The sequence below is a fragment of the Dreissena polymorpha genome, chromosome 12 (genome assembly GCF_020536995.1).
Source record: "Dreissena polymorpha isolate Duluth1 chromosome 12, UMN_Dpol_1.0, whole genome shotgun sequence".
Lineage (NCBI taxonomy): Eukaryota > Metazoa > Mollusca > Bivalvia > Myida > Dreissenidae > Dreissena > Dreissena polymorpha.
Window position 1 is genome coordinate 37,145,044 of NC_068366.1, and position 12,149 is coordinate 37,157,192.

The window sequence follows — 12,149 nt, forward strand, 5'->3', positions numbered from 1 at the left end:
CCAACATAATTATTTTTGAATTCGTCCAAGATATCACTGAGACCAATCTTCTGACCAAATTTCATGAAGATTGGACAATAAATGCGGCCTCTAGAGTGTTAACCAGGATTTACTATAGCCATATATAGCCATATAAGGAAAAATGCCCCGCCCCTGGTGGCCATGTTTTTAAAGCAACCAAAACCATTTTCGAACTCATCCAAATAAATTTTACTAAAGCCATATAAGGAAAAATGCCCCGCCCCCGTGGTGGCCATGTTTTTCAACCAACCGTCATCATTTTTGAACTCGTCCAAGATATTATTGGGATGAATCTTCTGACCAATTTCATGCAGATCGGACTATAAATGTGGCCTCTAGAGTGTTAACAAGATTTTACTATAGCAATATGTAGCCATATAAGGAAAAATGCCCCTTGGCAGCCATGTTTTTCAAGCAAAGGCTACCATTTTCGAACTCATCCAAGATATCATTGGGACAAATCTTCTGACCAAGTTTCATGAAGATCTGAAAATAAATGTTGCCTCTAGAGTGTTAACAAGGTTTTACTATAGCCATATAAGGAAAAATGCCCCACCCCTTGGCGGCCATGTTTTTCAACCAGCCGGCATCATTTTGAACTCATCCAAGATACTATTGGAATGAATCTTCTGACCAAGTTTGGGATGAATCTTCTGACCAAGTTTCATGAAGATTGGACTATAAATGTTGCCCCTAGAGTGTTAACAAGATTTCACTATAGCATAATATATAGCCATGTAAGGAAAAATGCCCGCCCCTTGGCAGCCATATTTTTCAACCAACCGGCATCATTTTCGAACTCGTTCAAGATATTATTGGGATGAATCTTCTGACCAAGTTTCATGAAGATCAGACAATAAATGAGGCCTCTAGAGTGTTAACAAGATTTTACTATAGCCATATAAAGAAAAATGCCCCGCCCCTTGGCAGCAATGTTTGTCAAGCAAACATAACCATTTTCGAACTAATCCAAGATATCATTGAGACCAATCTTCTGACCAAATTTCATGAAGATTGGACAATAAATCTGGCCTCTAGAGAGTTAACAAGGCAAATGTTAACGCCGCACAACGCACGACGCACGATGGACGACGGACAAAAGGCAATCACAAAAGCTCACCATGAGCATGTTGTGCTCAGGTGAGCTTAAAAATGCAACAGGAAAAAAGAACAAATGGAAGTATAAATCAAAGGACATCCCAACAATCCTTTATCTCTTACCTAACTGTCTGCCACATTGTAGGAGCTCCTTGAATATACTGTCCAGTTCAGCTGGAGTCAAACTGCTCTTGGAACGGATCTTGTCTTGCTGCTTTTGCCAGCTTGATGCTGAATGACAAATACAGTTGTCATAGTAACAGGGGTGTGATTCAGGTGAAGTCTGAGGGGTGAAAAACTAGTAATCATTATTCATTTTTCCTCATTAAATGAATTCAACATTTCATTTTATTAACATAAATGTGACCATCATATATTTTTGTGTGTAGAATATAACATATCAATTAATGTCAACATACTATCAAACAATGAAGCTTTATTCAAACCGTGTATGCTTTCGCAAAATTTCTAGATGAGCTGTTTTAAAACATTGGGTTCAAAAATCATTTAATCAATTTTGTTCAGTAACACATAATTCATACAGGGAAATGTGTTAGTCTAACATAATTTATATATGAAGTGCTTAAAAATTTTTGCATAGTATTTAAGGTTCTGGATTGGTATTCATATGTCTGACAAGGACCCATGTTTATATGATAACAACTAGTAGATTTACAGTTTAAATGATTGATTCCTTTACAAAAAGCATGCATGCTAGGCACATCTAAAAACCCACATTCATCTGTTACCATAAATACCTTATTCCTCATCATAATATTGTTAATAAAATCTTTAAACTGAAAAATTATTGGTCAGTTTCAATGTATTTTATTGACAGTATTGAATAAGGAGCGCCAGCACCATGTCTGGTAAAAGAAAACTCTAATATATATTGCAGCTAACCTTCTACTGTAGTTTTCTTCTTTGTAACAAGCTGTCGTTTCTTGAACAGTTCCCCATCCTCATGTCTGCCAGGTAGGTCTAGACCAGTGTACACCCTTAAAGCTCCAGACAGCCTTGGTAGATTGCTCATCTTTAATGGAGACAATAAGATACAAAGTGAACATGGCTTTTGCAACCGCATTAATTCCATAAAACCAGAACAGCCTGCGAGTAACTCGCAGTCTGTTCAGGCTTTATGCTGTTTGCTCCTCATCAGTAACAATGGGTTGGAAATGCAGCCTTTAAAACTTGAATTTAGCCAGAAAGATCTTAAATTAAATTTAACTTTCCAGGGGCCAACAACTTCGTAAAAGTACGTATCTAAGTGGGAAAGGGTTAATAGAGACAATAAGCATGCACAATCATATGTCACTAATTTTACAATGTATTATTTTAAATATATAAAACAAGACTATTGCCAAGCAATATAAGTCCCCTACCGGCTCCACCATTGTCAGAAATAATTAATTTTTTTGTTGCCAAAGCAACCAGAATTATTGACGTAGGAACAAAATGAAATGAAGTGCATAATGTCCTTATTGCCATCTATCCATGTTTCAAATTTCATGAAAAAATATTAAGAACTTTTAAAGTTATTGCAGGATCCAGAAAAGTGTGACAGACAGACTGACAGACACACAGAGCGCAAACCACAAGTCCCCTCCGGTGAAACCAATAGGGGACTAATAATGTTATGTGTTCAAGTTCAACAGCAAACTACCACAATATCAATTGGTTCAAGGCAAGTTATGTGCAACTTAATTGTACAGGGGAATATAACTTTGTAACCTGTTATTTCATTCAGTTAAATATATACTGCATTGTCACCATGAAGTCAAAGACAGAGATTTTTGCAAGTTCAATGAGTTAATACATCACTATCAAATACATTTTGTGTATTATTTCATCATGTGATTAAAATGAACTTATAAATGTATATCAATTTAATTCTTTTGTGAGTTAATTTAAGCAGGGATGCTTTTGGGATGTTTGTCCTCTCTTCCTGACATAAGATTTACTATAAAAGTTGCAATTCAATCTCAATCTTCCCAAACTTACCATCACTAATACCTTTCTTGCCTGCTAGCTAGCTAGCAATGGAAAACACAAGAGTATTTTGAAATAAAAAATACAATATTGATTTTCTCCAGAATCCTCCACGAACTAGAACTCATGTCTAATTAACCAATAGTAATACATTGACTATCTACGAAAGAAAGATCTATTTAATCGTCAAAACTAAGGTTTTTGGTTTGATAGCCGTTTCATTTTAAGTTTATGTTTTGAGCATTTCTCCACAAATTATACTCAAACCCAGGTAACTTGCAGGTCCAATAAATTCTTAGTATTTCATTAGCACCTTATCAATTTTGTTTTATAAACAAACCTGCGTGACCTACTTGTCAAATCTGACCGAAAACATTTCATGCTGCCAGTATGAATCGATTTTTGGTAATTATTAAATGTCGCAAAACTTAAACAATAACAAAATATGAATTTTTATAGTTGAATTGATTGTCTTAACGAAAAAATCCGACAGTGCTTGAAAATAACTGTGATATTTATTTTACTTGATGTATTAAATTCCATACATTTTAATTTTTATATATGTTATTGATTGCTACTTTGAATGGTATGTCAGATTTATGTTTATTCATGTTTAATTTAATATGAGTGCTGTTAATCCTATTTACGGCGAATCTACCGAGCGAAAAAATAAACAACAATGGCGGACAGTGGTGTTGTTTTTGTTTCTACGGCAGTTAATATTGAAAGAATTTCATCATAAAAAGGCAATAATCAAACTAGAAATGGCGCGGCAGAGGCCGACGCGTATCCCCACGCAGCATGTTTGACCCAGAGGCGCCCCAGGGTTGGTAATGGGGCCATGCATAGTTGAGATTGACTGTATTGTCATAAGAGAAGTTCAGAATCAATTAGAAGTAAATTGTAGAAATGGAAGAAATTATAGTAAAAGGCAATTTTGGATGGGCGTGGCCTATGTGGGCGGGGTGCCCCAGGGTTGGATATGGGGCCATACATAGTTGAGATTGACCGTATTGTCATAAGAGAGGTTCAGTATCAATTTGAAGTAAATCGGTGTAGAAATGAAGAAATTATAGTAAAAGGCAATTTTGGGTGGGCGTGGCCTATGTGGGCTGGGAGCCCCAGGGTTGGTAATGGGGCCATGCATAGTTGAGATTGACCGTATTGTCATCAAAGAGGTTCAGTATCAATTTGAAGTGAATCGGTGAAGAGATGAAAAAATTATAGTAAAAGGCAATTTTGGGTACGTGGCCTATGTGGGCGGGGCGCCCCAGGGTTGGTAATGGGGCCATGCATAGTTGAGATTAACCGTATTGTCATAAGAGAGGTTCAGTATCAATTTGAAGTAAATCGGTGTAGAAATGAAGAAATTATAGTAAAAGGCAATTTTGGGTGGGCGTGGCCTATGTGGGCATGGTGCCCCAGGGTTGGTAATGGGGCCATGCATAGCTGAGATTGACGGTATTGTCATAAGAAAGGTTCAGTATCAATTTGAAGTGAATCGGTGTAGAAATGAAGAAATTATAGTAAAACTGCAATTTTGGGTGGGCGTGGCCTATGTGGGCGGGGCGCCCCAGGGTTGGTAATGGGACCATGCATAGTTGAGATTGACCGTATTGTCATAAGAGAGGTTCGGTATCAATTTGAAGACAATCGGTGGAGAAATGAAGAAATTGTAGTAAAATAACCTAAAAAAATGATTGAAAATCTCTGACCCGGCCCCGCCCCAACCCCCATAACTTTTGACCCAAGGGTCAGATCAAATTTCCAAATAATGCAGGGTCGCACATATGCTCATAGCTACCATGTGTGTAAGTTTCAAGGTTCTAGTGCTTAAAGTGTAGGAGAAGATAGTGGCCAGGACGGACAGACGGACGGCGGTGATAACCACAATATCCCCACGCTTTTCAAAAAGCGTGGGGATAATAAAGTTAAGTTGAATATGATTATCCTTTAAATCATTTATCTGATATATGAAGATAGTTTTTAGGAACAAGTGAATATTCCTTATGTAATGCGAGACTACCGTGTTGCAGGCTAAAGGAAAATTGATGTAGATAGTAACAGGAATCATGTTTGATACCTGGATGGTAGGGCCATAATTTTAGCTTTGAAGCTATCTTGGACGGCTTGTAAAGGTCTTCTTGAAATTTTCGCACAAATTAGTATTTATCCCCACGCTTTTTGAAAAAAAGGTGGGGATATTGTGGTGATCTCCGCCGTCCGTCCGTCCGTCTGTCCGTCCGTCCTGGCCACTATCTCCTCCTACACTAAAAGCACTAGAACCTTGAAATTTACACACATGGTAGCTATGAGCATATGTGCGACCCTGCACTATTTGGAATTTTGATCTGACCCCTGGGTCAAAAGTTATAGGGGTTGGGGTGGGGCCGCGTCAGAAATTATCACTCATTTTTTTAGGTTATTTTACATTTACTTCTTTATTTCTACACCGATTCACTTCAAATTGATACTGGACCTCACCTATGACAATACGGTCAATCTCAACCATGCATGGCCCCATTCCCAACCCTGGGGCGCCCCGCCCACATAGGCCACACCCACCAAAAATTTCCATTTACTATAATTTTTTCATTTCTACACGGATTCACTTCAAATTGATACTGAACTTTTGTTATGACATTAGGGTCAATCTCAACTATGCATGGCCCCAATCCCAACCCTGGGGCGCCCGCCCACATAGGCCACACCCACCAAAAAATTCCATTTACTATAATTTTTTCATTTCTACACGGATTCACTTCAAATTGATACTGAACTTCTCTTATGACATTAGGGTCAATCTCAACTATGCATGGCCCCATAACCAACCCTGGGGCCCCGCCCACATAGACCACACCCACCCAAAATTGCCTTTACTATAATTTCTTCATTTCTACACCGATTCACTTCAAATTGATATTGAACTTCTCTTATGACAATACAGTCAATCTCAACTATGCATGGCCCCATTACCAACCCTGGGGCGCCCCGCCCACATAGACCACACCCACCCAAAATTGCCTTTTACTATAATTTCTTCATTTCTACACCGATTCACTTCAAATTGATACTGAACCTCTCTTATGACAATACGGTCAATCTCAACTATGCATGGCACAATTACCAACCCTGGGGCGCCCTGCCCACATATGTCACACCCACCCAAAATTGCCTTTTACTATAACTTCTTCATTTCTACACCAATTCACTTCTAATTGATGATGAACTTCTCTTATGACAATACGGTCAATCTCAGCTATGCATGGCCCCATTACCAACCCTGGGGCACACCTAGGTCAAACATTCGGCGTGGGGATACGCGTCGGCCTCTGCCGCGCCATTTCTAGTTTACTAATTAATTTTAATGGTTTAACCAACTAATTTGCAGCTTCACTTAGTACCTTAGGATGAATACAGTCCGGTCCTGGTGACTTTTCTGGGTTTATTAACTTCAACACTTTTAAAACTTCAATTTCACTAAAAATTATGTGATTCAATATTTCAATATCATCTGTGATCTCTACGTGTTCATCTGTTTTAATCTCTGTTTCCACAAATACACTGCTAAAAAAAGTGTTAAGTACATCAGCTTTATCTTCATTAGTTTCTGCCTCCGAATCATCAGGCTTGGTCAATGCACTGATAGTGTCTTTAGTTTTTTTTGGAGTTCACATACCTCCAGAAGGACTTATTATTATTTTTAACTTCTGAAGCTACTTTCTTCTCGTAAGATTTTTTACTATGTTTTATTGCCTTTGCACACTCTTGTCTGCTGCTTGCATATTTCTGATAAGCTATAGGTGATCTGGAGTATTTATACTTTTTCCAATACTTATTTTTCTTCTGTATTGCTAATCTAGCATCTTTATCCAACGACAATGGTGACTGTGTACAACGATCATTTTCAAATTTACGTGTTGACTTAAGTGGAATATGTTTAGTTGTAACCTCTTCAATAGTAGTTTTAAATAATGTCCATGCACTGTTTGTATCACTGTTAGTAAATAATAATTCCCAGTCCACAGAAGACAGATCAGCCCTTATACTTTCGTAGTCGTCTTTGAAATATTGACGCCTTTCTTGGTGTTCTGATAGATCATCCGTATATAAACACAGTTTGCAGCACACAACAGAATGATCACTTTTACCAATGGGCGCTGTAACAACAACTGAATTGTCCAGTACTATAGATTCATTGGTAGTGAATAAAAGGTCCAGACAGCTGGGATTATGACCCTCTCTAAAATGCATACATTCCTTTACATGCTGATACATAAAACAATCCAACACTGTATCAAAGAATTGATGACCATCTGAGTTAATGACATAGTTACATTCTAGAGTTGTCCAATTGATGTCTTTAAAATTAAAATCTCCCATTATAACATGATGAGAATATTTTAATTTACAGACTTTGTTGATTAATTCAAACAGTCTTAAATTGTTGTCACAATTAGAGTTGGGACTCCTGTAAATCATTCCAATTAAAATATTGTCTTTCCCTTTTAGTTTCAAATCACACCAGACATGTTCAGCAAATTTATTTGAATCCGATGCAACAAAACTTGAAACTTTCAGTATTTTTTTTACTAATAACATTACACCTCTGCTTCCATCTGTTATTGGGCAAAACACATCATAGCCGGAAAATTTAATGTCATTTACACTCAGTTTCTCATGTGCAAATTTGGGAAAAACTTCACATATCCCGAAAATATCTGGATTTTCAGTCGCTAGGAATGCTTCCAACTCTGCAACCTTATTTGACAAACTGTCAATATTTGTAAAGCCAATTATTAATGAATTCACATATGAACTTTTCGTACCTACATTTACATTTGTTTTGTCTGTACTAATGCTAGAGTCAGATGCCTCAGTTACAAACTACAAAATACTATCTGTACTTTCAGTTAAAAATGATAAATCAGAAGGTAATGAAGAACAATTAACTTTAGAACTATGAAACTGTTTAACATTAACTGTGTTGAATAATAAATCCTATAGTTGCCCTCTCTGTCCCCTGCAGCATCTGTGTGGGTAACTTTTGGTAGCTCAATTATTTTATCCCTTTTAATCCCCCAATTCTTATTCAGGTCATCCTTCCTCTTAATTGCCAATTCATTCCTTAATTCACGATTAGTTTCTCTTTGTTTGACGGTGAGGTCCCTTCCAATCCCAACTTTGCTGAATTGTTCATTGTTTTTCATACGAAATGCATTTCTGAAGATCGCACCTCTAATATCCCTATTTTCAATTCTCTATCTTAACGGTCAAATTTTCCTAATCTTGTAATAGACAATGCGTAAACATGCCCAATTGCACCTGGTAACCCTAATACTTCTTCAAGAATTGATTTTAATGTATCTTTATCAGTGCTGATGTTCACCCTTGCACTTTCCTCATGTCGCTCATCCAAAATATCCTTAACTTTGCATGAGACCACACTGTGTAGGTTTGCTTTCAAATCTGTTATGTTGCCATTACATTCCTGAAAATTTTTAGAAAGATTTTTGATCTCGCTCTCAAGCTGGTCTTGCCTTTTATGTACAAATGTAAGCATTTTGAATACTTTTTGGAATGCCCCTTTACAGCTTTTACAAATACTGTCGTCAGACTTGATAAGAAAATCGTAATCACTTACGCTCACTTGCTGACATTTTATGCGAAAACCAGTTATCGCACAAACTGCACACAAGGGCCTTATCATCAGATGATACCTCTTTGTTACATTCGTCACACATTTCTTCAGAATCAGACAAAGTCTGGGGCTTTTCCTTCCTTGCTTTTTTACAATTGCTTTTGGCGGCCATGACACTTTGAGTTGAACGCACGTGGACATGTTATGTTTCAACAAAGTCACACAATAATGATTCAACTCGATTTTATAGACATATGTGAGACATGTTTTTTACATGAGCAAAGCCCTTATCAGAAACAACTCCGAGCTGTACGTATGAACTGAGCCAAATCAGCTTTGATATTTCCACATTTTCAATCGGAATATACCTACATCATACATGCCATACGTCCCGGATTGTCCGGGACAGTCCCGGAAATGAAGAACATGTCCCGCTGTCCCGGAAATCTGTCAAATGTCCCGGAATTTACAAAATCCATATATACGTGTACCTTATCTTAGGCTTAACTGCACCTCGAATCTGTGTATATCTGCAGCATCTCCATGACAATGCCTACCCGAATAGGCAGACTACGCTACGTGTCAAAATCGATCAATTAACAGGGGTCCTGTTATCATTATCGATTGTCTCACGTTCGCGGTCAAACCTTAAAGGCGGCATTGTTTAATGTGGTTGTTAATTGACTTTAATCTACTACGTCATTATTTCCCGCTGCGTAAGGGCAAAGGATAGTTGTTCACACATCTGAAGTCCAACATCGCCGAGTAAAAAATTAAAAGCAGTTTATGTTACCACGTTTAACCGACAAAGAAGTTGAGTAAAAAAGTAAGCATATAAAAACATCATCCTCACTAGGTTTATTATTGTCTTGTTCTAAACCCCCAGTAAACATAACGTTAAAAATAATAAGTGAATTTGAATTGCGTTGGCCATGTCAAAACGCCCAGCAGATTCGTCCACAAAACACTCCAACGCTGACCCGGAGCGTTGTTTCAGTGTTTTGAAGAAAATTCAGCGGGATGACAGAGAGAACAAGAGCCATGACAACGATCGAAGCTCTGTTGAGTTTAAAGTTCAATGAATAGACAGCGTGCTTCGACACTAAGATCACGGGTGAAATGTGTGTAGCAGCGAAACAAGTGTGTCACTAATGTGTGACTGTCCGGATTTTAAGTTGACGATCTACCGGTACTGTTTTGTTGTATTTGTTTTATTGTGATTGGTCATATGTATTGTGAATTGATTTGAGTTGACGATAAACGGTACTGTATTGTTGTATTTTTTAATATATAAATGTTATAAATGAATAAAGGCGTATCAACAACTACGCGTTACACACCGGTCTTAATAACAATAACGCAGTGACGTCACCATCTATGTTTAGAACGCTTACACTGAAAACACGTGGCTTGTATCTAGTAACAGAAGTAGTAATGTTTAATTTGACGTTAAAAGATCAAGTGTATTTCGGATAGGCTTTCGAACTTTTGCAATTAACGATGCGAAACAACAAAAAAACGTACCAAAAATGCCAGGCTTTTCCGCCCCATGCCACGGGTCCGAAATTCGGCCCCATTCCCAATGCAAATCTGGTAGTTTTTTTCCCAATTGAAAAAAAAATTCCCAATTCCAAAAAAAAAACAAAAAAAAAACCATTTTTTTTTTTTTTTTTTTACCTTAAAATATATAAGTTAACCTGATCCGGTGTAGAAAATAGAAAGTGTTGCATAATTTAAGAATCTGTTGCCTTGAATTTGTTTTAAAGACTGTAAAATATGTTATTATTATTTAAGACTTTCCTTATTTTCCTCAAAATCCGGCGCTTCGCACGATTTTTTTCACCTAAAAAAAGGCCAGGCCTTTTCCCCAAATTCAGATTAAAAAACCTGCAGTTATCTCACATGTTCATAATACTTTGTAAATTTTTAATAATAAGTTATCAAAACAGTCGTTATTTACCAGTTAACAGCTTCTTTGAAATATAAGAAACACTATTTACATGCGATAATTTTTCCCAATTGAGCCAATTTTGCGAATAATTTTTTTCCCAAAATGGGGGTTTTCAAGACGCGAAATTCCCAAAATTCCAGTGTGGCGTATTCCCAAAATGGAGCGGAAAAAGCCTGAATGCATATGTCTATAAATATCGCTACATTTTATACATGTCCTGGAAAATCGGCAAAAGTCCCGGACAATTTAACTCAATGTCCCGGAATTGGTCTGAAAAATTATGGCATGTATGCCTACATTCTGCTTAATGGACATAAATAACATCAAATCTTTCATAGACAATGGAACACATACCACTATTCATTTTATTGTATAGTTCTAAAAAATGGAAAACATTTTTGTTCATCAAATTCTTGAACTTATTTTTTATAGCTATTGGACAGAATTTGAAAGGAGGTTCGTGTCAATCATGCAATAGGGATAGATGTAAAAGGTTGGGTTCAGCCTCAGGTATCCCGACTTAAGATCCCTATGATTTCCATGTAATATCCCGATTTTGGCATACATGGAAAATAACAAAATTTCCCAAAACATGAAACGTTTAACCGAAACTTCAAAATGTATCCGAAATAAGAATAGCCGAAATAAGGTACTGCGGATAACATATGGACACTTTATTCGTGTTCACTAGCACTGCAAATCAACAGTGATAATTGGTAAAATAAGATAATAACTGAATACCTTCGTTTAACGCTTAATGTTGTCGACGGCATGCAAATAAATGCGATTTGGCCGACAATATTGCACAATGTTGTTTCATCCAAATTGTATAAAGGCTTTGTTATTGCAGTCATTCAGATAACACAGATAAGTCAATAATCTATTTTTACTACATACATTTGTTGGACAGGCACATTGACAACTGTCTCTGTGGCGCAATTGGTTAGCGCGTTCGGCTGTTAACCGAAAGGTTGGTGGTTCGAGCCCACCCAGGGACGTTTCTTTTTTGCCTTGCTTCTTTTAATCTAAATGTTATAATGCACATAGACCAAGAATTTTATTCTAGGTCTTTGTACTGCAGCAGTCTTTAAAATTATACAGTTCTATACAAAACGTTGTCTCTTTCCTAACATAAGAACATCAAAGCATTGACCTTGTTCGCTATTTCGTAACACAACTCCTTAAAAAATAATGTTATCACTTTGAAACCACAGAGTTATAATCAAAGATCATTCATTTCAGGGACCTATACAAACAGGGACCTATACACTTTGTTTGTATAGGTCCCTGTTCATTTAAAAAAGATGCACGTCATTGCGAGTTCTCGTCGTATCTCGCGGCAACCAAGAATTCAATCAAGTGAGATATTGACGCGCGGCATCTTATCGTGATAATCTTATCTAGGGACCTTTGTAAGGTCCCTGTCTTATCTACAAATGTGCAGGCATG

The 12,149-nt window shown here is 37.2% G+C and overlaps 1 protein-coding gene and 1 non-coding gene across 2 annotated transcripts in view; one reads left to right on the top strand and one right to left on the bottom strand.

Moving 5' to 3' along the window:
• LOC127853552 (activating signal cointegrator 1 complex subunit 3-like) overlaps positions 1–11,565 on the bottom strand; it is a 215,834-nt gene extending 204,269 nt beyond the window's left edge. Inside the window, 3 exon segments of the mRNA XM_052388131.1 lie at positions 1,243–1,350; positions 2,023–2,152; positions 11,442–11,565. Of these exon segments, the coding sequence (XP_052244091.1) occupies positions 1,243–1,350; positions 2,023–2,152 (238 nt within the window). The 5' untranslated portion in view covers positions 11,442–11,565.
• A 59-nt stretch (positions 11,566–11,624) lies between these two features.
• Trnan-guu (transfer RNA asparagine (anticodon GUU)) lies at positions 11,625–11,698 on the top strand. The gene has a single exon. It is a non-coding gene; the product is annotated as a tRNA-Asn (tRNA).
• Positions 11,699–12,149: the final 451 nt, after the last annotated feature.